The sequence below is a fragment of the Ambystoma mexicanum genome, chromosome 8, assembly GCF_040938575.1.
Source record: "Ambystoma mexicanum isolate Mex_15411 chromosome 8, UKY_AmexF1_1, whole genome shotgun sequence".
Taxonomy (NCBI): Eukaryota; Metazoa; Chordata; class Amphibia; order Caudata; family Ambystomatidae; genus Ambystoma; species Ambystoma mexicanum.
In genome coordinates this window covers 327,299,982-327,326,278 of record NC_090929.1, presented here as the reverse complement: position 1 = coordinate 327,326,278, position 26,297 = coordinate 327,299,982, and the positions used below count along the sequence as shown (strand labels likewise).

The window sequence follows — 26,297 nt, the reverse complement described above, 5'->3', positions numbered from 1 at the left end:
CTGGTGTACACCCCGGGTGGGATCAGAATTTGTCCAAACAGACAAGGTTTCATCGCTTTAAGACCACTACGGTGTTGATGTGTGAAGTAGAAAAATCATGTATCATAACTTTGCCAATATCAACCCGCTAACACCTGAAATGGGTCGAGGACCCAGTCAAATCGTGTCAAGGACCGCAATATCTTCCCTTTCCCCTTTTGCCAAAGCCCCTTCAGTTGCAGGTAAAAGGAAGACTGAATGTTTTCCTGTTTCTAACTCTCTAATGTACTGATGGCAAGGGACTACCCCCCCACCTTCAAACCTTACCTTTCCACACCACATTCAAACCAAGGTTGACATTTCCCCATACATACAATACCCTTCAAGAAGGGAGGGCCCCAGATGGAGCTCACTATCCTGACAAATCTGCCCTAGTGAGGGGTGCTATTTTCCTCTCCTCAGCAAATGCCCCTTTGAAACTCAAAGCCATTCTCCTACCATGACTGGGTGCATAACCATGTTCTCTAACCCGATCGATTGCTTATCACTCCACATTCTCGGGTGGTGATACTGAATCCTGAAACTTGCAGCTCAATCATAAGCCTCAGTGTCAGGAAATCGAAATGCCCCCCCCCCCTCTTTAGACAATATTAGTATTTTGTATGTGATCCTTCCTGCCTTTTGCTCGCAAAGAAATGAAAGATTATTTTTACTTCTGCAAGGAATTGTTGGGACAACCACCGGTAAAATGATCAAAAGAGAGAGTGATCTTGAAAGAATTTTCATTTTAATTGCAAGTCTGCCCATTCAGCCCTGGCTTAGCTGCACCATCTCCTGAACTGTTTTCAGTACGTCCAATAGAAGTGGGAAGTTAAAATCACACAGTTTTCTGACCTCCGTATTCTCACCCCTGAATATTTAAATCCTTTCCCACATACCGTTACTGGAAACTCTTGCTGTCTCACATGTACTTCTCATCTGCCTGGTACCAACAGTGATTATTCTTTGTTGATCTTGTACTCAGAGAGCGTCCCATATTTTTCTAATTCCCCTATCGGCACTTTCAGCAATGAAGATGGTCTTAAATAAAATTAATATTGCTGCATGCAAAAAGACCAATTTTAAACTCTTGTCCCTTTTATTCAGGATCCTCTCACTTCTTCAATCTCATGTATGCTTTCCACCAAGGGCTCTGTCACCAAAATGAACAACAAGAGTGAGGGCGGGCAGCCCTGTTGTGGTGTTCCTATATAGGCTACATTTATGGGAAGTTACCCTATTAACTGTAGTCACTGCGTGCAAATTAGAGTACAATGCTTTCAACAAATATTTTCAGTTCGTCTCAAACTCTAATACTTCTACCACACTATTTAGGAATGGCCTCATCTCACCAGAGGACCACTGGGTGCCCTTCCATGTACTTGGCATAGTGTATTAAGTGGATTGCCTTTCCGACATTGTCTCTGCCCTGATGTCCTTGTACAAATCCTACATGGTCCGAGTCAGCCAGGCTAGGGAGGGCTACATTCAGTTTAGTGACCAACTTTTTCGCTGGAATTTTTGCGCCCACTTTTAACAGTGAAATTGGCCTATATGACTTAAACAATTATTGGGGGATCACATTACCTTCTAGAATTGTTAAACGCGTCTACCAATTTAGGGGTAACCAGACTATACGAACCCTATTGGACAGAATAGTATATCCAACAGTACCTGGGGTCTTTTCCAGTCTTCATTACCTCAGTAGCCTTTCTCACTTCAAGTTTTGTGATGGGCTCTTCCAGTTTCACTAACTGTTCCTCTGTCATTTTAGGCATTGAAGTGGTTTCAAATAAATTCTGATGTGAAGTATGTGGGCCTGGGATAATCTGGCATACAACTTTTCATAGTTTTCCACAAAACCTTCCACTATTTCTCTGGAACCTTCTCTTTTCATCCATACCTAATCTCTAATTTCCACAACCCTCCTTTCTATTCCTTGCGCTCTTAGTCTTTGGGCCAATAAAGTTTCTGCTGTGTCCCCTTTCTTGTGATACTTCTGTTTAAGAAATGTCAATTTGTGGTGTCTCGGGCATCAGCATCTCTTTCAGCTCTTTCCTTTTACTTCTTATCAGCAGCTCTAAATCTTGATTTAAGCCATTTTGGGCCTTCCAGCCTATTTCACCCTCTTCAATCACTTTCTGCAACTGAAGTTCCCTAACCTTCTTGAGATTCTTTCTTTTTGCCCCCTCTGCAATCAACATCTTGAGTACTGCTTTGTCTGCATCCCACAGTGTGCCCAGGGAGACCCCAACAGTCTCATTCACTTCAAAGTAACTTTCAATTTCCTTTTCCATAAAGCTTCAAATAATTGCGTCTCTTACTAATACATCTTTAACTTGCCACTTCCCCACCCCCCTTCTCTTCCATCGGCAATTCTAGACACACCGTCACTAATCCACGTGCCGACCATGGACTGGGGACCATGTTGGCTTCCTTGATCAGGTGCCTGTTAGCCCCTGTACTCTCAACAACACTAAATCTATTTACGAGTAGCTAAGCTGATAGAAGTGTACACCCTCTGACCACCTGGCAACTTCCCGCAAGTCATCCCACTCGTTTCTTTCTAGTAGAAGTCTAAATGCAGTGCTTAATTTGTGCCGGTGTTTTCCGGTGGGCAACACCGGCACTCTTTTTTGGGCACTGGAACTCATTGCCGCGCCGTCCCCCCTGAGTATTTTAGAGGCGATGGATGTGTAATAATAAGAAACATCCATTCTTTTCTTTTTTTTTTAAAACCTCTGTCCCCGGGACTCGAACCTCAATCCCCAGGTTAATAGGCCGGCGTCTTAATTACTGTACCATCCCTGCAACCCGATGCAAGAGGCGCAACAAATAGTCTTAAAGCAGACAGGCCAGGCCTGGATCTGCATGGTAACAAGTTTACTTTCATTTCATTGGCTGTTTATCAGCCAATGAAATTTGTTAACACTACTGAGGTGGGTGCAGTGGCACGTGGCGTGGCATGAGCATGTGGAGACACTTTCATTTGGCACGCAGATAATTCAATTTCCGACCACTGTCTCTGTCTGGCAGTTTTATTTCCCTGTCTTCTGCACAGAGCAATGCACAGACGGCTATAAGTGGGACCCCGCACGGCAGCAGTGCAAAGGTAACCCTGTAAAAACGTGTTGTTTTCAGTAACGTGATGTTTGTTTCTACACGTAAAAGCTCCTTTTGAAACGCATTCCTGTTTGCATTGCTCATGAGATATATTGACGAGTGCGAGATGATGCACGATGCGTGCAAAGGTGTGGAATGAAGTGCATGAACCACTTTGGAGGGTGCCTGTGTCTGCCACGAACAGCTCAGATTATTGTTAACGACGTTCAAGAGCAAACACCAGCCCCTGAACGAAACCTGTTTGTGATACAACGCAAGCAACCCTGCTGAGTGCTGACCCTCCACCACACGTGCCCCCCAACCCGCCCCAGCGAATACAGTGTGCAGCGGAGTATGAAGCAGAATATGTGCTAAGGTAAGCAGCGTGCCTTCCGTGAATCCTGCAACCCAAGCATACAGCGATAGCAATGAAATGTGTGCTGCAAGTGCGACTGAGCTGACGGAGGCAGGGGTCCAGACATTGCTGGAACTTTCGCTGCCAAATTATTCCTCCCTCCCCCCCATGTCCCTGGTGATTTTCATTTGTTCCCTCCTCCCTCCCCATGCCCCCAGTGACATTTGTTTGTTCCCCAATCACTCCCCATTCCCCCAGTGATTTGTGTTTGTTCCCTCTCGCTCCACATGCTCCCCGTGATTTTTGTTTGTTCCCCCTCGCTCACCATGCCCCCCGTGATTTTTGTTTGTTCCCCCTCGCTCCCCATGCCCCCCGTGACTTTCGTGTTCACCCCTCCCTCCCCTTGCCCCCAGTCACTTTTTTTTGTCCCCCCTCTCTTCCCATGCCCCTCGTGATTTTCGTTTGTTCCCCCTTACTCCCCATGTCCCTCGTGATCTTTGTTCCCCCTCCCTCCCCTTGCCCCCAGTGACTTTCGTTTGTTCCCCTCTCACTCCCCATGTCCCTTGTGATTTTTGTTTGTTCCCCCCTCCCTCCCCATGCCCCAGTGAATTTCGTTTGTTCACTCCCCATGCCCCAGTGACTTTCGTTTGTTCCCCCCTCCCTCCCCATGCCCACCGTGATTTGTGTGTTCCCCCTCCCTCCCCATGCCCCCAGTGACTTGTTTGTTCCCCACTCCCTCCCCATACCCCACCTGATTTTCGTTTCTTACCCCCTCCCTCCCCTTGCCCCCATGACTTTCATTTGTTCCCTCCTGACTCCTCTTGCCCCCGTGATTTTTTTTTGTTCCCCCTTTTCCCCACACTCCCGTGACTTTTGTTTGCTCACCCCTCCCTCCCCATGCCTCTGTGATTTTCATATGTTCTCCTCTGCCTCCCCATGCCCCTTGTGACTGTCTTTTGATCCCTCCCCATGCCCCACCGTGACATTTCGTGCTTCAGTGCAACTGGAGTGCTGGGGGCAATCAAGGTCACCCACATTGTTCTTCAAGTTACATGTGCAGCAAAAATCTATTACCAGGGTGCCACCATTACCACGTGGTCCTCTTGCATTGTTAGTGATTGTTTGGTATTTTACTATTGCATAGTATTGGCACAGGTGTATGTGCGTGAGTTTAAGTGAGTTTATGGCAACTTATTTTATTGTGTATTAAAATCGCTGAAAATAAAGTGGGCAAATAGATATTTTGCCTTTTGCATCTTATAGTTTACCATTCAGGATGTGGAAAATAAAGGTACACTGATATTATTTTGGCCCAACATGCTGCTATAAGGATTTACATGTTGTCATGAAGCTTTTAAGCAATTTGTACATTTTGCAAGTAGACTCTATAGGACAGTATTCTTGTAGGTCTTGTTGACACCCAAAACTTAAATATTTGTTCCATGTAAAGCGTGGAAGAAGGTGGCTGTTCTGTTCCCAAATTGCAGAGTGGGTTAAAATCCCTACTTCGCTGTTCAGCATAAGTGTGTAATCCCGGGCAAATAATGAATCTCACCCTGACTTCAACTGCAAAAATTGCAGTGCTTATATTATAAGTGATTACGTTTATACCTTTAAGATACAATAGGACAGTTTTAATAAGTGTAGGGACACATTGGTGTACACTGGTCCTCCTCTGCTACTGGCTCCAATACTGTCACATAGAATTGTATTATTGCTGCACTGGCCGTCCCCCAGTCTTGGAGTCGTAACACTTGATTTGACAGGCAGACATAGGGCCTCATTACAAGTACTCCGGTCCGGAATTAACACTGCCGGTAAAACCATACCGGCACCGTTTGCATGTCCGCGCAATCATGACCCGCGGCCCCGGTAATAGCACCACCCTAAACCGCCACCGCGGAAATAGGGTTCCCCTTAATTCCGCCTGCGCGGAAACCCCTCCGTTACCGGCAACACGAAACACCGTGAGCATCACAACTAGCGCGGACACGGAAATACCGGGAAAAAAATGGCGGAAATACCGTGATCACGGTGGCGGAACCGCCGCCACCGCGAACATGGCGTTATACACTGCCGGCTGAACTGAATCAGGGCACAGGTGCACCAAATCAGCCCAGCTGGACCTAGCAGGCCACTGGGAGCCTACAAAAGGGCCACACCCAGCCCAACACAACACAGAACCATGCAGGCAGCAGGGCTAGTAGCACTGGGACTGGGCCTACTCAACCAACAGGCAGTACTGCACATGGTGGCAGCAATGGCGCAGAGGAGGAGGCGTAGGCGGAGGAGGCGCAGGCGGCAACCAGCCAACCCTGCAGCTATGGCAAACCCCATTGCCCAGCCAGCCCGACCCCGCCGCCAGCCACCAATACCACGCATCAGGGCCTCACCCTGGAACCTCACCCCAGGACAGATCCACACCCTATACCGGCTGGACCGTGCAACAATCCTGCACATCACCGCCATGATTGAGGACAACATCAGCAGCCTAATTGACACCCCCACTGCCATTCCCCCCCTCTTGAAGGTTGTCTCAGTTCTGCATTTCCTTGGCACTGGCACCTATCAACACACGGTTGGTGAGCTGCACGGCATATCACAACCGTGTTTCTCAAAAGTCCTGGTACAGGTACTGGATGCCATGTTGCGCCATGTGTCGGAACACATAGCCCTACCCCGCACCCTCCCCGGGGTCATTGCCACCAAGTTGGCCTTCCATGCCATAGCAGGCATGCCAAATTGCATAGGCGCAGTTGACTGCACCCACGTCGAGCTGACAGTACCACATGCAATTGAGGCGGTGTTCCGCAATAGGAAACAGTATCACTCTTTGAATGTCCAGATGGTTTGTGATGCCATGCAACTGATTACACACTGCTGCGCACGTTTCCCAGGCTCATCACATGACTCAATGGTACTGCGGAATTCCACGTTGCCACGGTACATGGAACGCTATGCCGGACAAAGCACGTGGCTATTGGGTGAGTACAGCTGACGATGCTACAACCCTGTCGGAGTGGTGTGTGTGTGTCCAGGCAATGAGCATTGTGAGTGTGCCGCTGTGACCGCACATGCATCACCCCCCTTCCATCTACCAAATACACAGCGGATGCCAAACATCATGAAGGAAGACATGACAGGGCACCACAATGTGCCCGTGCACACACTGCCACAGCCAATCCCGTCACTGTCCCATGAACCCTGTGCCACTGCAGACACCCACCCTCAATTGAAACACTGCCCCAAAAAGCACGAGAGGCGTGTAAATGATACGACGAGTATTTACTACTTCCGTACAGTGAAGTCACTCTGCCATGTGTGGACAGCACTGCACCATGACATGCACACAATCAAATGTCACCCGCAGGGCACAGCAAACATGCAAGTTAATGTGTAGGCCCATATGCAGTCAGCGACATTCCTCGTGATGGCCAAAACATACCTCCAGACACTGCATGGTTCATATGCATGAATGAATGATGATACAAGAATGCACAGCAGCAGATGAGGACATGATGCCACAAACACTGACATGTTCCCCCATCTACATCCCATGTAGGTGATGCGGGATATGCACTCACGCCATGGTTGATGACACCTGTACGGAGACCAAGGAACAGGCATGAAGAGGCATACAATAGGGCACATATCCGCACACGTGGAATGATTGAGAGGACATTTGGACTGCTGAAGGCCCGTTTCCGCTGTCTGAGCAGATCTGGCGGATCACTGCTGTACAGCCCAGTGAAGACGGGCAAAATCACGCTGGTATGTGCCATGCTGCACAATATATGCCTGCGCAGGAACATCCCAATGCCACCAGACGCAGATGAGGAAGATGGGGATGGAGATGGGGATGGAGATGGGGATGGGGATGGGGATGGGGATGGGGATGGGGATGGGGATGGGGATGGAGATGGGGATGGAGATGGAGATGTGGATGGGATGGCACCGCCTCCCCCTGGGGGTGCACATGATGGCCAGAGAGCACGGGATGCCCTGATTCGCATTTACTTTTGAGTCACAGCACATTCACAGTAATGCACAAACATGGTGACGACAATGAATTAATAGTTGCACTGCAAAATAAATGATCAATGTCCACACATGTATGTCTTGATTTGAAATGGTGATGTATTGATGTAATAACAACAGGGAAGAAGGTGCATTGGTTAGGGAAGCTGTACACCCGGGGCCACCCACCACCCAAACGTGCCCACCCCCACCCAGAGCCCATTGTCCAAACCCCCAAAACTACCTACCCCACCACCCAAACGTGACCACCCCTCTCACACCCTTGTAGTCCACATGTGTCCTGCACTGCCCCACACACATGCCATCACTTCCGTGTGCGCTTCTGTGCAACCTTGCCCAAGGGACCCGTTAGCCTACTCGAGCGCCTCCTTGGACTGGCAGTAGTGGAGCTGGATGGGGTGGTAGTGTTTGATTGGCCAGAATCAGGGATTGAGGGCATCCGTGCCAGATTTGCCTGTTGGCCAACCAACATGGCCTCCACAAGCCTGGAGGTGTGGTCATTGCCCTCCCGCACATGGCGTGCAAGGGTCACTATGGTGCTCGCAAAGCGTCCAATGGACCTCGACAGGCGACACACTGAGGCGCTGTAGCTCTCCCTCTGCAGCCTGGATTCCTCTAGCTGCCTCTCCACCAGCTGGGTGAGGGTAGCCTGCTGGTCCTCCATCCGCTGCATGCGGGCATTCAGTTCGGCCATGGATGGGGTGGGCGACCTCATGGGACTCCCCAGTGAAGTGGGGCTGAACCCCAGCTCATGGAAGGAGCCCAGGTCTTCCAATGTGGGCATCTCCCCCTGTGGCCCCGTTTCCGAGTGCTCTTGCGGGGCACTGTTATCACTGCAGGCCGCCCCCTCTGCAGTGCTGCTGCCTTCGGTGTTTTGTTGGGTGGCCATGATAGGTTCCTGTGGCACCTGTCTGGACTCAGCCAGTGTGGAGATGGTGGGGATGTTGGTGGTGGTGGTGGTGTGATGCACATCTGTAGTGGCTGGTAATGTGGCCAGAGGTGCAGAACTGCCGGCAGCATCCTCCTGTGTGGTGGCGGTGGCTAGTGTACTTGCCGATGCTGATTGGCTGGCCTGTTGTGCAGTATCACTGTCACTTGAAACGGCTGTGGGGACACAAAGGGCATGCAATTAGTGTTGTTGTGGTGGCAGATGGGTGCATCACATGCGTCATTAAGATTGTACATTGAATAGTGTTAGTCACATGCATCTGATTGCTGGTGTCTGCATTCAGTGATATTGGTTGCCATACGGATCATAATGGGTCCTTTGGCCCACACATGCACTGCCTGGGGGGGGGGTTGTTAATGGGTCCTTTGGCCCACACATGCACTGCCTGGGGGGGGGGGGGGTTGTTAATGGGTCCTTTGGCCCACACATGCACTGCCTGGGGGGGGGGGATTGTTAATGGGTCCTTTGGCCCACACATGCACTGCCTGGGGGGGGGGGGTTGTTAATGGGTCCTTTGGCCCAGTACTCACAACTGCATATTTACATGTGGCATTCATGTTTGGGCACTTACCGGCATCTGCAGGTGGGCTCACTCCTGCCTCAGCCTGCCCAATCCCATGGATTCCCTCTAGGTGGAGGACGCTGCTGCAACGCTCCTCCCATGCTTGCAGCCTCAGTGGGGAAGGGGGTCCTCCGCCTGTCCCACTGCTGCGTTGGCGGTGCGTGGAAATGAGGTTGCGTACCCTCAGCCTCAGGTCGTCCCAACGCTTGTGGCAGTCCTTCACGCTCCTCACTGCCACGCCCACAGCGGTGCACTTGCGTGCAGCTTCGGCCCACACCTCCTTCCTCCGCTGCTGTGTGGCACGCCGTTGGTCGGCGCTGAACAGCATCTCAGCATTGTCCACAATGTGCTCCACCAAGACGGTTAGCTCCGCCTCGCTGAAGCGCTGTTTGCGCTGCCTCTGAGCAGGAATCCTGGCAGACATGCTGGTGGTCCCTTTTGGCTTCTCAGAGTCAGGATTGTGCTTGTGCTGGCTCTGGATGGCAATGGATTGTGCTTTTATATGATGGCCGCCTCTCTGTTTCCTGTTTTGGCGATCATGGTATTTCCGGTTCCGTGTCCGTGGCGGCGGAGGCGGAAACGGGTTTTGCGCCACTTGTGGCTTCGTTATTTCCATTTCCGTGGGGTATTCCGTGACGGCGGTAACAACGTTTCCGAGTCCGTGTGGTGCGCGCGACCGACAGCGTGTAATCGTGCGGTTTTTCCGCACCCTTGCGGACACGGAAACGTTTTTACCGCCATCACGGATTTTGCACGGTCCCGGACTGGCAGGTTGTAATGAGGCCCATAGTCTGCTATACTAGGATCTCTGGTGCAATTACTGGCTGGTGAGACTAACTGTGGTAGAACCAACATTACATTTTCTCCCCTGTTGCTCGCAGCCACTGAAGTTGCTTGGCCCATCCAGTGTACTGCCCCAGACTCTGAAATGTCCCGTTATGCTATGATATTGATATGTCTGCGAGTGCTGTGATGGAGGTCAGTAAAATATTAACGTCCTGTCATCGTAAATTCACTCTGCCATAGAAACTGGGCCCTGTTAGTAAAATGTCTCATTTGCAATACCTACATTTGGCCCACTCTGTCCTACGAAGCTTTCTTTTTCCTACCCTCACGTTTGCTGCATACAGTTCAGGGGGCCTTTTACGTGAACCCAAATATCCCAATTCTGCCTCCAGCTGTTGAATTTCCTATTGAGCATAAGAGGTATCACGCCAGCGGTTTGCAGTTTCATTGACTTAGTGCCTTTGCTCCCCTTTAGGTTTGCAGTGAGCGACAACAAGGTAAGGCGTACGTTACCGAGCATAAATCGGGTGTCATTGTTTTGTTGACTCAAGGAAAGTGGGTGCCAAACATGTGACATGGAGCAGTAGCAGTGTGATGGGCTGGTGGTGGTCTGATCTAGGTCTAGCAGTGAACTGGCCCGGGCCGCCCACCCTGCGGGCGGCACCCACCTGCCCCGGGGCCGGCATTATGGGGGCAAGATTTTTTGGGCCCTGGCACTTATATGTTTACAAATTAAGCACTGTCTAAATGGACCTACATTTCTGCTCTCCCTGTCCTCTGTTCCCTCGATCATAAACTGGGTATATTAATTGACTGAAATCATGACCTAATAGTTTACAACCCCCTCCCCAGCATCACCTTTATTGTAAATTCCTGCTGCCCTTTATTAGGAGCACATCACATTCCTATTGTGTATTGTTCGTCCTCATAACGTTCCTTTACCATCAACAGCCTGTTATCCAGCTCTCAAAATCTACGCTCTTTCACTAAAATGTTACCACCCTGTCCATTTTGGATTGTGGGGGACACCCAAAACATTGTACCCACACTTCTGTTCTGCAGCACCCTTTCCTCACTTTCTCTGTAGTTTGTGCCTGGACCATAAGAACCTGTAAAGAGCATTTTTTTTAATTCCCTCAATACCAGCAACCTTTCATATGGGGTTACTGAAACCCTGTACATTCACAGAAGCCTCTTTTCTGATGTTTGTTAATCTGCTTAGAATCACATGCTGTGCATAGTCCGACATCCAGTGGTCACTGCAGAGTATTGCATTTTGTTTTTCGTAATCGAAAAGGGGACGTCGACAAGGCGTGTCTTTAACACTATCCCTATAGTGACGTGCAGTGTACCCACAGTCCCTCACGCGTCGAGGTCCCTCAGATTTTTCCGCCCAGATATTGGTCGCCTATACGCGGAGCTCCTCGAGAGACATTGCAAAAAAACTTTATTCGACCTTTGGTCGTCCCTAACTTATATTATTACTTACATCCCTCCTTCGGCGTCATAGCTGCGAAGCTGTTCACCGCCGATCAAGATCTCTGACGGCGGTGCCTTCGACGGAGGAGGTTGTTCGGCGTTCGCCGAACACGTGGCCTGGCCTCGACGGCCAAATACAGTAGGGAGAGTGGGGTCGTGGGACATTTATTGTTTCTCTTTGAGAATGCCTTTTCCTTTCCTTCGGGGTTGTTGTCACATGCAATCGGTTCCTCAGCTATGGAGAGGACACCCTTTAGGTTTTGCCCGCGTTGCAAAGGCAAGTTTACCTGGAAAGACAATCATAAACGGTGTAACCGTTGCTTGCCCCTCGACCACAAAGAAGACGGGTCAAAAGGTGGGCAGCCTACGCCATGTCTAGGTCTGATTCATCACCCGCCGCCGCCGAAAGTGACGAGGAATGTGACAACCCGACGTCTGTTTCGGAAGTCGTAGACCTCTCTAAGGAGCGTTCACGCTCCTCGTCTGTCCGCGGCCCAGACAAGCTCGGCTCACGCCCTGCTTATGGTGATGAACACTCCGGCGACAAGGACGCACACAGAAAACACTCCCATAAACACACAACCCACGGCTCTTCCTCGTCGAAGACGAAGAGGGCATTAGCGCCAACGGAGACGCAGGTCCTACCGGCGGCCTCCTCAGACTGTAAGAGTCTGAAGCCCCCCTCGCAACCACAAACGCGACTAGCGACTGGGCTACCCCCAGATAAAGGCGCTTTCACTAAACTGAGGTCCAACCAGACCGAAACACGTGTCTGGGGTTTCAGTTGGTACTCTTGTTCAGAGGAGAATTGCCTAGCATTTCGGTGCTGGACTGCCCCAGGGCAGGACAAAGACTGATATGTTTGGGATATTTCTTCTCTGTGAAAGATAGTGAGCTAAGGACTCTGGGTAAGTCTCTCGTAACCAGGACTAATGTCTGGCAGAGGGACTCCCAGGACCCCCCTTGTTAATTTGCTATCACTAAACTGCCAGACGACGCGCACCGTCAGAGAGCGCCCGTCGGCGTAGAGGAAGCGACGCCTGTAACGTCGACGCCGGAGGTACCCTCGACGGACAGTTTAGTTGTCGAGAGCCTGGCACGGATTATTTCCACCGATGGCCAGAGAGGGACGGCAAAAGAAACGTCGATCACCGCTCATAAAGCCCGGGAGACGCCGAAAAGGTCAGAAGGAAGGCAGGAACCGCCCCCTCCGTCGAGAGGGACTCCTAGCCTACCAGAAGGCTTTTCAGAAGGCGATGGGAACCTCTCTTCGACGTTATGGGATAGGTCGAAGCGTTTTCTAACGGAAGGCCCTCACTTTTCTCCCCCTGACCGCTCTGGGGTACCTCACGAAACCCTAGAGAGACTCCAGTTCTGTATGGACAAAATGGAGAGGTTTATGGAGACTCAGAACCTTCCAACACCCAAGAGATCAAGAGAGGGACCTCAGGAGGATCCTGGGGCCAAGTACCCCGGGCTGTTTGATTCCCCCCCCCCCCCAAGAGGATGTAGATTTATATGACCTCGCTGGAGAGGACCCCCACTTTCAGGAGGATGATGAATTCCTAGGCAATGAAGGGGAACAAAACCTAGAGGAGGAAGGTTTTTGAAGACCACCTGGATATGACTGATAGGGGGGGGGGCTTCGGAGAAGACCCAGAAGAAGGCGCTTCACTGCCCTGGCAGTCCCCATCAGCGTTTTCAGACCCTGACACCATAAACCTGTCCCCACCCAAAGACTCACCTATTAGGAATACATCACCTATAGACTATCAACCTACCTTTAATGCACTTTTACGCAAGGCAGCAGCGCATTTCGAGATCGAGGCCGGGGAAACTTCTCCTGACATAGAAAAGATCATTAAGGAGAAACCCCCTGTCAGCCAAACCATTCCCCTTCTCGCCTCAGTAAAGAGACAAATTATTCCTTCACTATCCACTCCCGCGTTGATCAGAGGGGTCAACCCGAGGATAGAAAAATGTAGTCCTTCTCCATCAGACCCGTTATACATCAGGGGCCACTCTGTACCAGACCCCCTAGTGGTGACAAATACCAGAAAGAGAGCAGAGGTCCCGCTGTCAACTAGCGAGGCACCACCAGATAAAGAGGGTAAAAAATGGTATGCCCTAGGAAAGAGGATTACAGCCTCAGCTGCCTTTTCCGCAGGAATTACCAACAACAACTCTTTGCTGGCAAGTTACGCAGATGCACAATGGAGCAAACTATGTAAGGACATTGAGGAGGTACCGGAACCCCTACGTACTCGGCTTCTAGCCACGGTGACTGAAGGGACCTTAGTCAACCAAAGCATCTTTAACAATACTCTGGATGCTGCAGAAACGGCTGGCCGTTCCCTAGTCCAAGGAATCCTCCTCAAACGCCATGTATGGCTATGTAATTCAGGCTTTAAACCTGAAACACAAGCATCTCTAATTAACAAACCTATAGAAGATGCAAACCTCTTTGGTAAGGCGGTGGATGAGGCACTAGAGACCGCAAAGAAAGAATTTGACACAATCAAAACACTAGACCAAATTTCAAGGCATCCCAACAAACGTGGTTATGGCAACAAACACTTTTTTCGAGGCCAACGCCAGCAGCAGCAGCAGCAATACTCTGCAGGTAACTGGTCCTCTAACCAAGGCACCAGTGGGCAATATAACCAAAGAGGACAACGTTGTGGCAAGGGAAGAGGTTGGGGTCCCACCCCTAGAGGCTACCAACACCAAATGACTCAATGATTCGGGTCCCCTCCCATGCTTCGCCGGTCGGGGGCCCGTTAACATCCTTTCTTCCAGCATGGGAGGGTATAACTTCAGACCGCTGGGTACTATCAACCATAGCCTGTGGTTACTGTATAGAATTCAACAGTTCCCCCTACGTACAGACCCCCAAGGGGACAACGCATGTCGCCAGAACACCTCGCCATCCTTCTTCAAGAAGTTGACCAACTACTAGAAAAAGGAGCTATAGAGGTCGTGCCTCTATCCAAGGTAACGGAAGGTATTTATTCAGTGTACTTCCTTGTACCCAAAAAGGACTTAACTATGCGCCCTGTACTAGATCTGCGCCCAGCGAACAAATTTGTCAAACCTCAAAAGTTTCGTATGGTGACTCTACAGGATGTAATCACCCTGCTTTCACAGGGAGATTACATGACAAGACTGGACATGAAAGATGCATACTTTCATATTTTAATGTTGCCAGCGCACAGGAAATACTTCAGGTTCATGATAGAGGGCAAACACTACCAGTTCAGAGTGCTACTCTTCGGCATAGCATCAGCGCCGAGAGTATTCACGAAGTTACTGGCAGTGGCAGCGGCCCACCTGCGCAGGTTGTCCATCCCGGTATATCTTTACCTCGACGATTGGCTCGTAACAGGGGATTCCTATGAAACATGCTTTTCAAATACCCAAAAGACTGTAGACCTTTTGTTTCAACTGGGCTTCTCTATCAACGAGAAGAAGTCCAGCTTAGACCCCAGCCAGATCAAAAAATTCCTAGGTGCTCTAATTCGAACAAAGGGCGGCCTCGTCTTCCCCTCCAATGAGAGGGTCCAAAACATGCTGTTTCAAATCCCTCAATATGTGGCCGGTCGAGAGGTGACGGTACGCAAAGCAATGCACTTACTAGGAATGATGGCGTCATGTATTTATTTGGTACCTCACTCGCGCCTGCGCATGCGCCCAATGCAAGAGTGGCTCAACAGCCAGTGGTGTCAGGCCAGCGGACAATGGGACGATCTAGTGGTGGTCTCGCAGGCCTTGGTTCTCTCGCTACGGTGGTGGTCGAAGGAAAACCTGGTAATAGGGAAACCATTTGCCACCCCAGCAGTGGAAGCCACTCTAACCACAGACGCATCCCTCACAGGATGGGGGGGCTCACCTACCCCATCAGACTGCTCACGGAGTCTGGACTCCGAGCATAGCATCCAAGCACATAAACTTACTGGAGCTACTAGCTGTGTTCAAGGCACTGAAAGCCTTCCAGGCACACCTGCAAGGGAAGACAGTGATGGTCCTCGCGGACAGCACCACAGCCATGTACTACCTCAACAAGCAGGGGGCACTCACTCTCCAGGACTGTCCAAGCTGTCCCAGAACATCTGGAAGTGGGCTCTCAAACACCACATGTTCCTACTGTCACAACATGTACCAGGGGAACTCAATCTGCTAGCAGATGAACTCAGCAGAGACTTCCCTCTGCCCTCAGAGTACGAATGGCGGTTACACAAAAACATCGTCTTCGACGTCTTCACACAATGGGGATTCCCAGAAATAGATCTGTTCGCAACTCTGGAGAACTCACAATGCCAAGATTACGCCTCCAGGTACCCCCAGAACCAATCGAAGGGGAACAGTCTATCGATTAACATGGTCAGGGAAATTTGTTTACGCTTTTCCCCCCCGACTCCCCTTCTCAACAAGATAGTGCACAAGATGCACCAGGAACAAGTTACCATGATACTGGTGGCCCCTATGTGGGCCAGACAGCCTTGGTTCGCTCACTTGATGGAGATGTCCCTATCTCCTCCAGTGAAACTTCCCTGCCCGTACAACATTCTGTCACAGGACAAGGGCAGGACACTACATCTATGCCCTCAGACCATGAACCTAGCAGCCTGGCTCCTGAGATCATAGAATTTGGACATTTACAACTCCCGCAGAGATGCATGGACCTTCTCAGGGAGGCTAGAAAGCCTAACACTCGTCACTGTTATTCTGGCAAATGGAAAAGAATTGTCATCTGGTGTAGGGGAAGGAGCATCAACCCAGTTGACTGCTCTCCCACACAAATTGTTCTGTACCTGACTCGCCTACTAGACTCGGGCTTGGTGTTTAATATAACTCTATTAAAGTCCATTTAGCTGCACTTTCCGCATACACCACTTCCCAACTTAGTGTCATGGTGGAAAGTCCCAGTTATTAAAGCCTTCATGGAAGGAGTGAAGAGGATCCACCATCCCATAGCTAACCCCGCTCCCAGATGAGACCTAAATATGGTACTAACCAGGCTCATGGGGTCACCCTTTGAACCCATGCACAAAGCAACACTTAAAGACCTCACTCTTAAGACTGCTTTTCTAATAGCTATCACCTCCATTAGGAGAGTATGTGAAATACAAGCGCTCTATGTACTAGACCCCTTTGTAACAGTTCACAAGGATCAGGTGGTTCTACGCACACATCCTAGGTTTGCACCAAAATGTATCTCTAAATTCCATGTCAACCAGTCAATAGAACTACGAACGTTCTTTCAAAATCCTTCAAACTTAGGTGAGAAGAGCCTGCTTACCCTGGATGTTCGCAGAGCAGTGATGTTTTATATGGAAAGAACTAGACCATTGGGAAAGACTAATTAATCAGTTCTTTGTCTCGGTGGCAGCAGGAAGAGGAAATGCAGTTTCGAAATCCACTATTTCTAGATGGATTGTACAATGGATCACTCTCTGGTACACTCTTGCTAAGAGAGAACTACCCTTCAAGCCAAGAGCACACTCCACTCGAGACACCGGGGCTTCCATAGCTTTCATTGCAAATGTCCCTCTTGAGTCCATTTGCAAAGCGGCAACCTGGAGTTCTGTTCACACCTTTACAAAACACTACTGTCTAGATGCCCACTCTGGATCTGATTCCCAGGTGGGACAAGCAGTATTAAGACCTCTTTTCTCTACTGTTCCTTCTCACAACCCACCTCCAACTCCGGGTACTGCTCGCTAGTCTATGCACAGCATGTGATTCTAAGCAGTATCTGCTTAGATGGAAGGAACATAGACTTTCTTCTATATCTCTCTTTTCTGTACTCACTCACGTCTAATAAGCTCCCTCATGGCAGAAAAAATACAAACAGAGGGACCTCGACTCGTGAGGGATTGTGGGTACACTGCACGTCACTATAGGGATAGTGTTAGACACGCCTTGTCAACGTACCCTTTTCGACTACGTAAAACAAAATGCAATACTCCGCAGTGACCACTGGATGTCGGACTATGCACAGCATGTGAATCTAAGCAGATACAACCATCAGAAATGCTTTTACGGTAAGTAATGCATTGTCTTAATAAGGACCTTGTTAACTTGTGTCATAACCCCTAATTCTGGAGTATCTTCTTCTAACCCTCCATGTTAATGCAACCTGTAAATGACCCTGTCTTTACACCCAGTACTGTGTTTCACTCTTTGTGACTATTAACCATGAGAGCTCACCTGTCTTTTGCTATTGCCCTTATTTGTGTTCCCCCATACGATCTTGCTTCCTTCCCGCCTTTCACACCCCCTCCCTATTGCTCCCTGGGGAACCATACACGTTGCCCTTCCAACTTAGTTCTATGGCCCTTCTTCAGGTTCCACTTATTGGCTACCGTGGAATTAACTGGTAAGAGACAACCCATCACGTGTCTTTACTTTCGGGTATACCGGGGTTCTACCCCTTACTCCCCCACTTTATAACTACAATATCATCTGAATCAACATGATCCCTTCCCTTGAGTTATAAACTGTTTCTGCCTCAGTTCCTCTTCCCCGCCCTTTTCTCCAGGTTCCATTTGCTTTATCCCTCTTTCCCTTCTTAGATGGCAGTTCTTTTATTCAGCATATGGGCCCTTTCGCTCGCCTCCTTCCATTACAATCACCTCTTTGCATATTTATCCTAATTTACTGGCAAGCTCACCCTCTTGCCCCTTTCTTCAGTCCTGTATAGGACAACCAGCACCTATGAGGGTGTACTGCCCTTTTCTGCTGTCTCTTCGGTATTGGATCTACCAAGCATGTGTGGTTTGCTTGTTGTCTTCCAGTATATTTGTCATCTCCAATCTCGAACGCCAGACCAAATGGGTAAAACCAATGATCTTTTATCCGATTTTATTGGCGCATAAAGACATGTACATTGTGTGGCAGCATGCATGCATTCCTGGGTTCGACATTGCTGAGAGCTATTTAGATCCTGGATAGGGCCTGGCAGAGCCTGGTTAGCGTTACACTAACGGCTACCAGGAGCTACATTTGTCTCCCCAAGCTAAATTATGCAACATAAATATATCTATCTGAAATTAACTCTGTATGGCTGGTAATGGCATAAACGGTACATCAGTAAACCTCTAGAATACCTAATAAAGAAGGAACGGTTCTATGTACTGGATGCAGTTATAATTGCTTCTCGTGTGAAAGGTAGATTAGTTGCATGCTATGTTTTAGTGCCTCATTCTGCAGCTGCAGCAGAGAGAAAGAGTGAGCAACGTCACATCACAGAAGGAGTTGTCGGCAGCGACAAATGAAAATGTAGCTTTAAAAAAATTGTAAAAGAGATTCATGCAGTAGCAGATGTAGTGGCAGAGTTATTATGTTGTCATAAAGATGGGAAAAGACTAAATGAGAGGTAGCAGCAACATCGCCGAACACACACAAAATAAATATAAGGAAAAGCAATTTAAATAGAATGCCAAAAGTGAAGCCATGTAAAGCAACATGTACAGAGAATGAGGATTCAACAGAAACGGTGATAAAAAGCATACAAGACAGAGCAACAAAGCTATCCAAAGAGGGGGTCGAGAAATGCATTTTGGGTGCATGCCACATATCGGAAAAAGGCAAGTTCCAGCACCTTTGAGGGACTCCCTTCCTGACACTGGACGTTAATAGCTCCGGGGTCATGAGTAGTCAAACTAAAATTCTGACACACATGAGCTACTTCCAGCTCTTGCTCTATGAATTCCAATTCTGACCCCTGCTTTCACATGTAGTGTGGTATGGGCTAGTTGGAGCCTGAACTGAAGTGTGTCCTTTTGTGCTATGCAATCCTGTTAAGGCATCTGTTATGTGGGAGTATGCCTAGTTTATGATGCATGCATTTTAGTAGAGACATTTTGATTAAATATGCTACAGTGTATTCGGTAATGGGTCTGTGGTTATCTGCACTAGAAGAAACGGAGCATTCTGGGTACTATGGAAACGCTGTACTAAGTCAGTGCATGCTTTACTGAGCGAGAGAATGCAGTCTGGGATAGCGAGTTCTCTGGTGGAATCTGCATAGGATGGGGCAAATGTGATATGGGATGTTATATCCGGGAGCCTGTACTGAATGAAAGCCTGCGCTGACATCGGGGACGAGTAGGGAATAATGTATTCTGGGACATGAAGTCCTCTGGCTTCTCATCGGGTTAGAGTGCAATGTCGGACATGTATTCTTGTTAGGCATTGATGCAGAGCGAGGCAAAGGGTATTCTGTGACCCGTTTAAAATTCTGATCTGAATGAGCCAAGTGCATTGTGGGAAATCTAGGCCTTTTGTGCCTGTGTGCTTTTCGATGGAGCAAGCATTCTGGTAAATGTGTGGTACCTAATCATAGGATGCAAAAGCTAGCATGTTCTGGGAGTATCATAACATGCGAGTCTGTACCTAATGCACACCGCTGTATTTGGCATAAGAGATGCACTTGGGTATATGATGGCTATGCCTTTCACACAAGCCTGCGCCTGGGCATAGGGTGAATGCACCTTTCATGGGATGGCATCACTTGTTCATCTGAGGCAGTCCCATGGCATATGAGGCTGCAAGTGGCGTCAAATAAAGGCAGACCTATTGCCTTGGTCAGTGCTTGTCCTGGTGGATTTGTTGTATGTACTCCCCTGAAAGTGGACAAATGTGGCTGTGTAATGTAAACAGGTCTTCGCCAGCCACATCCTAAATACAAGTCCCCTTGTATTGTGTCGGTGTGTATACCTACTCTGTATATGTACATCTAAAACAACAGTGACCACCGACTTGCCTTCTCTAGGATGACTAGAATTACATCTCAATACATTTCGTCCTTCTCCTGGGGAAAAGGAGGAGGCGGCAGATGCATAGAATAGTGTTATGCATGTGTATGAGCGCGAAACCCACTTCTGTGTACCCAAGCTTTCTAAAAATGATCTATTTGAGTAAAAGCTGGAGACTGCTTTGGACAAAGAGTATTAGCATTATTGGTGGGGATGACAAACCTGTGGATCAGTGTGGGCGCTGGTTGGATATATTAGTCCAAGAGGTTGCAGTTATGCTAGTGGTTCTTATTCATGGTCGAGTCAAGGAATTGTTGGTGCATGGGATTTTTTTATTTTTTATTTTTTTGGTTGATCAGAACCAAAGAAAATATCTTTGTGGCAATGATTGCCAAATATTCAACATAATTGAGTGCAAACAGCCGACGTGCGTTTCAACCTAAGTCTTTTTCAAGGCCAATTGAGTATCGTGGTGGGCTGGGACATTTCACGCTGTCTCGTTTCGTGACAACTCGTACAACGACCTGCGCGCCGAACCCGGCACCGACCTGGCTACCCAGCCCCTCTGGCGCCCGTACCTCGGAGGACCAGACTACAGCTCTCCCGGAGCCCACCATGATACTCAATTGGCATTGAAAAAGACTTGGGTTGAAACGCTCGTCGGCTGTTTGCACTCAATTATGTTGAATGTTTGGCAATCATTGCCACAAAGATGTTTTCTTTGATTCTGATCAACCAAAATAATTAAAAATCACATGCACCAACAATTCCTTGACTCGACCATCAATAAGAACCACTAGCATAACTGCAACCTCGTGGACTAACATATCCAACCAGCGCCCACACTGATCCACAGGTTTGTCATCCCCATCAATCTTTCAACCAATCGGGAACCTTGGAGTTGGTCCCCAGACAAACCAAGATCTAGGCTGCAGGCTGATTGTGAAATAGCCAACAGGAGGTGTGCAGGGGATAGGAAGTCCCGACACCGATAAACTCCAACCAAGGAGTATTAGCATTAGGTTGGGGGTGTGGAAGAAGCATGTTATGAAGAGAAAACATTACTCTGGCTCAAAACGGTTTCTGGAAATTAATGAAAACTTGGACAGTGAGGCGAGGGTCAGATGCTGAAAGAACATTAATTACATGTTGTTGGAATGTGGTATAGGGTCCCATCAAATTAAGTAATTTAATTGAGCCTAACAGCTCCGATGTATAATATTTAGAGAGGGGGTGGGGGGGTTGCATTTTAGGCATGTTGGAGGGGCAAAACTAGTGGGTTACCCTATCATGATCGCTTTGGTTCTCTGAAAATTAAGATTTTCTGGCAATGGTGGCTCAGAGTTAATCCGGGTCTATGGCTGGCGTTACTCGAAACCCTTCAAGACTGTTTGCAGTGAAACAGTCCTAGGGACTATCCCATGCTTAACTAATCTGGAATCCCCAACCCTCCAAGGTTCAATTCATTATTAACTGAACTTGAGAAAGCAATATTCCAGTTGAGGAAGGATGCAAGCGTTTTTCACGGCGCCTGGTTCCCTTTCCTGAATTAGACCAAGGGAATGCATGTTTTTGGAGTCCTTTGCCTTTTATTGTATAGAACTGCGAGTTCCCCATTCCTTCAGCTGATCTCCCAGTCTGCATACATGTATACATTAGTTTTACTTGGATATCCAGCTTGATGTGAATATCCTTAGTTAACAACTTGTTGCATTTATTTCTTTAGCTGTTTTAACCAATCTCCTGCTGAAAGAAGTTTGAGAATTTTTGAACTGCAGCTCTGTGACCGGCTTTGCGCAAGAGTAGGCATGATAATTGAACGAGATTGCTGGATGTTTGCAGCACATGCTCCAGTGCATTCTCATACTGTCCTATTCTTGCTAGGGCATTTATGTTTCTATTCTTTCTTTTTTCTATATTCCTTCTAATAATAACAAATGCAAAAAAAAAAATCTCTAATGATCTTCGCCCTGTTTGCTTCTTTCAGAGGGTATCTCCAGACACCAGGATGCCAGTGAAGTTTGTAGATGAGGAGGAGCTGGCGTACGTTATACAACGCTATAGGGAGGTCCATGACCTCATGCACACGTTGCTCGGTATGCCCACCAACATGTTAGGTGAGTCCACATAGTGTAAGACTCGGCCATGGTGTGATCTATTCACTTTTTTTGTATTGCAACAACCATGTTACTGCAAGGCCACTTCAGGGTACCTTTTGTAGAAATGCATGTTGACAGTGTGAAATATGGATTGTGATTGCTAGTAGCTTCTGAGATCCGATGTGGTGACCCAGTACGTAAAGCTGGAGAGGACGCTGCACATTTCATTTTCTTCTAATGAATAGGTAGTTTGGTGGTGTTTGCAGCAGTGGGTCAAACGCTTTCCAGAGCTTCTGGCCCTCTACATTTGTTCCAGTAGAACTAAAAGTGCCATTTAGTAAGAATCTGAAAGTTATGTATTGAGGAGACCAGATTTTGTAGGTGACCAGGACTCTCTATACCACACATTGTTATGCTGGGTTACAGTGCTTTACGTTTTACCTCTTTCCAATAGGTGCTAGTGGAGCCATTTCAAGCTGGGTGTTATTTGCTCTGTCTCGTCAAGTTCAAGAGCAACCTAGCAGTCTAGATTTAGTATTTGTTCCGCTTTTGAATTTGTGTTTAGATTATTCCCCGGTACTTGGCATTGCAATTGATCTAGTGTGACAGGACTAGTGAGCTGGTTAGATGCACATTATGGCTTGCTGAGAGCAAGAGAGTACCTTCCTGAATATGTTCCCTTTGAGGCTGCGGGTCCAAACCCTGTGATGATCATCCTGCACCCACTCTATTACAAGATGAATCTGGGTATCTGCCTAAATATGGAATTGTAGGTTATAATATAATAGAATTATGACTTTCTGTAATGATAGTATGGACAATCTGAATTCTATGTCAAGACAGGAGGCTCGGATTATGCTTGTTTAAAGCTTACTTACCATCACGGTTGACCCTTGCTGAATTGGCCTGAAGTAAAAGGTCTAAAAGACTGATTTGTTAGACCAGTCAGCCGCCTTCATAATGTCTTCCAGATGCACTCCTACGCTGAATGCTTTAGAGGCCATAGCCCCTCGCACTGAGTGGGCTACATAAACCTTGATATTGATGCCTGCTTGGTGCATGCACAACCGCACCCATCGAGCCATAGTGACCGTGGATACGGCTTTACAAGGATTCTGTAATGCTGGCAGCTACTAGGACTGACCCTGCAGCCTAAACGCAGCCGTCATAGCTTCGTAAGCCACCAGACACTTGACCGGGCAAAAGTTCGGTTGATCCGGGAAAGCCGGATAAATCACTACCTTAATCCCCGTTTAAGTCCTCTTGGTGACGTGGAAGGTCAGCCCTGAAGGCAATTATTAGTCTACTTCCAAGGTTCTGATGTCCTCTTACATGAAATGAGGCCAAACAGGATCACGAGTTTAGCGGAAAGGGCTTTGCGCGACAGGTTCTCATTCGCTGGCCATGACTGGAAAGTCTCAGGACTAAGTTCACCCCACTACATCTGGGAGTATTTAGGCACTGGAGGCTTCAAGATTCTCATTCCTTTCAGGAGTCTGCACACCAGAGGATACTCTCCAATGGTGAGACTTCCCACACGCTCGTGCCCTGCTGCTATGGCCGAGAGTGCCATGTTGACCGCCCTGTATGCTTTACCCTGCGCCGCCAATGCGGCTAAGAAATTGACAACGTGGACTACATCTGCTCTTGTGGAATGAACGTCCTGAGCCAGGCACCAGTTACATCATCTCCCCCAGGCGATTCTATAGTCTTTCTTAGTCCCTGGGACCCAGGATTCTCTGAAAAACTGTTCAGCCTCTCCCGAAATCCCTGTGAAAGACCAGGCTCCCTGCAAACCATGCAGGCTATTGGGCTCAAATTGTCTGCCTGAACTAGCAGGTGCGTCTCCCCTGCTGGGCCCCGCTGTATCGACGGAACCCGAGGTAGCCGAATGGGATGCCGACAGGAAAATTCTAGCAGGCTGGGAAACCAGGCTTGCCCTCTCCAGTTTGGAGTGATGAGCACTAGACTCACTTTCTGCATCCTCACTTGAGCCAACGTTTGCAATTTCATCTCGAACGGCGGGAAAGCATACTTCGTGGACAGCCTCCATGCTTGCAGGAAAGTGTCTGTCGCAGCCACTTTCTGGTCCCGTCTCCAGCTGAAAAAACGCTGGAGCTGCCTGTTGAGCCTGGAGGCAAACAGGCCTGTCTGGCAGGGCCCCCTCCGGGCCATGATCTCTATGAACTCTGCATGATCCAGCTGCTGGAGTCCCCGAGGTATCTCGAGTTCCAAACGGCCACCTGATTCTGAAGCCCGGGGAGATACTCTGCTGTCACGCTGACGTTGTTCCGCAGGCACAAGTGCCAGAAGTCTTTTGCTAACTCTGCTAGTATCCTGGACCTCGTCCCGCCTAGCCGATTGATGTATCGAACTGCGGAGACATTGTCCATCTTGAGTAGTACACAGCACTGTCCCTTGTCATGCGTCCAGCGCATCAATGCAAAGGAGCCTGCCAGCAATTCCGGGCAGTTGATTTAGTGACTGAGCTCTTGTTCCGGATTCTATGACCAGGTCCGCGGAAGATCCGAATATCGCTCTCCCGTTCCAAGCCTCCATCTGGTGGTACCACCAGGCCAGTTCCGGTCTCTCTTCTGAGAAAAGCAGGACCCTTTGCTCATAAGAGAGCCCCTTGCGGAGATGCTGAAGGGGGCCGGGAAAAATCATGGATCGACGACGCAAGGCGTCCCATCAACCTTGCCAACTCCCTGAGCAAGACCTGGTCCTTTGACATGAAGGCCTTGATATCTTTCCTGATCGCATTGACCTTTGCCAAGGGGTAGACTGAGGGCTCCCTGCAGCGAGTACACCACGAAGCCTAGGATCTCCATGGACTGGGAATTCGACATTTCTGACTTGTCTCAGTTATCAGGAATCCTAGCCCCTCCATCAGGCCTACTGTGCTCGCTACTTGCTCCTGCAACAGCTGGCTGTCCTGGCACATCAGGCACACGTCATCAAGGTAGATAATGAGCTGTACTCCTTGCGCCCTCAACCTCGCCACGACTGGCTTCATGATCTTGGTAAAGCACCAAGATGCTGACGCCAGCCCGAACGGGAGACGATGAACTCCCACCTTTTGTCGTGCCATAGGAACTACAGGAAACAGCGGAACTGTTGCACTATGGGCACCATGAGGTACGCATCCTTGTGAGCCAATCCCGCGGCTGGAGGATGTCCCGCAAGAGGTGAATGCCCTCCATTTTTGAAATGATGATATACTAGAAAGGCGTTCAGCGCTCTGAGGTTTATCACCGGGTGCGGTTTCGTTTTCTGCTTGACCAGAAACATGTTGCTCACGAAGGAACTGGGACTTTCTCATGCTGGCGCTATCTCTCCATTACACTGTAGCTGCGTGATCTCTTCTCCTAGCAGTTGCTCGTCCTTGGCAGAGAGCACTATGGACCTGTACAGCTGCGCTTGCGCGGGCTGCTGATACAATTCTAGACGGAACCCGTTCACTGCCTGCAGCACCCACGCATCCTTGGTAATGTGTAACCATCTACCTGCGCATTGCGCTAGCCTGCCCCCCACTGACGGGGCTCTCGCACCGGATTGCTGCTGTGCTTCCAGCCCCTTCCTCTCACCCTGGATGGGTAGAATGGATTGGGTTTGCGATCTTCCTCTCGCCAGCTTCTGCCGGAGGGAGCCCTGTAGCCAAACGAACGGCTGGCTGAGCGGCCCCTGCCTCTGCCAGCCCTTGCAAAAACTCTGTTCCTGAAGACCACCTTTAAGGAGGCTTGAACATTGTCCAGAGCTGCAAAAGTCCCAGCGAACTTGATCATGTCTTTGATGAAGCTGTTGCTGAACAACTTCCCTTTAGTGTCTCCTGGAGCTTCCTTAGAGGGGAGCTCACTGAGTTTTGAGTCGATCTGCACTAGAACTGACCACCTGGGTTTGGCAGCTAGAGCGCAATTGGCATTTCCTGAGAGGCAAATCGCCCATTGTGCCTAGCCTGCGAGGACCTCTGGATCCACGCCCTGGCTTTGGTGCTTAGCTTCCTCTGCCATCTCCAAGATCAAGGCGAGCTTCAGCGGCCAGGTCCAACACTTTGGTCCTGGAGGGCATGTCAAGATAATCAATTCCCTTCTTAATGTCTCTTCTGTCGCGCCCTACAAAGGTGAGCATTTGCTAGTTTATTTACGGGGAC

The 26,297-nt window shown here is 49.0% G+C and overlaps 1 protein-coding gene across 2 annotated transcripts in view; it reads left to right on the top strand.

Annotated features, from left to right (window-relative positions):
- Positions 1 to 26,297, top strand: part of COQ4 (coenzyme Q4) — a 229,727-nt gene that overhangs the window by 139,156 nt on the left and 64,274 nt on the right. For both annotated transcript variants that reach the window (XM_069609751.1, XM_069609750.1), the window contains one exon: positions 22,036 to 22,165. In XM_069609751.1, the coding sequence (XP_069465852.1) occupies positions 22,036 to 22,165 (130 nt within the window). The remainder of the gene's footprint in view (positions 1 to 22,035; positions 22,166 to 26,297) is intronic.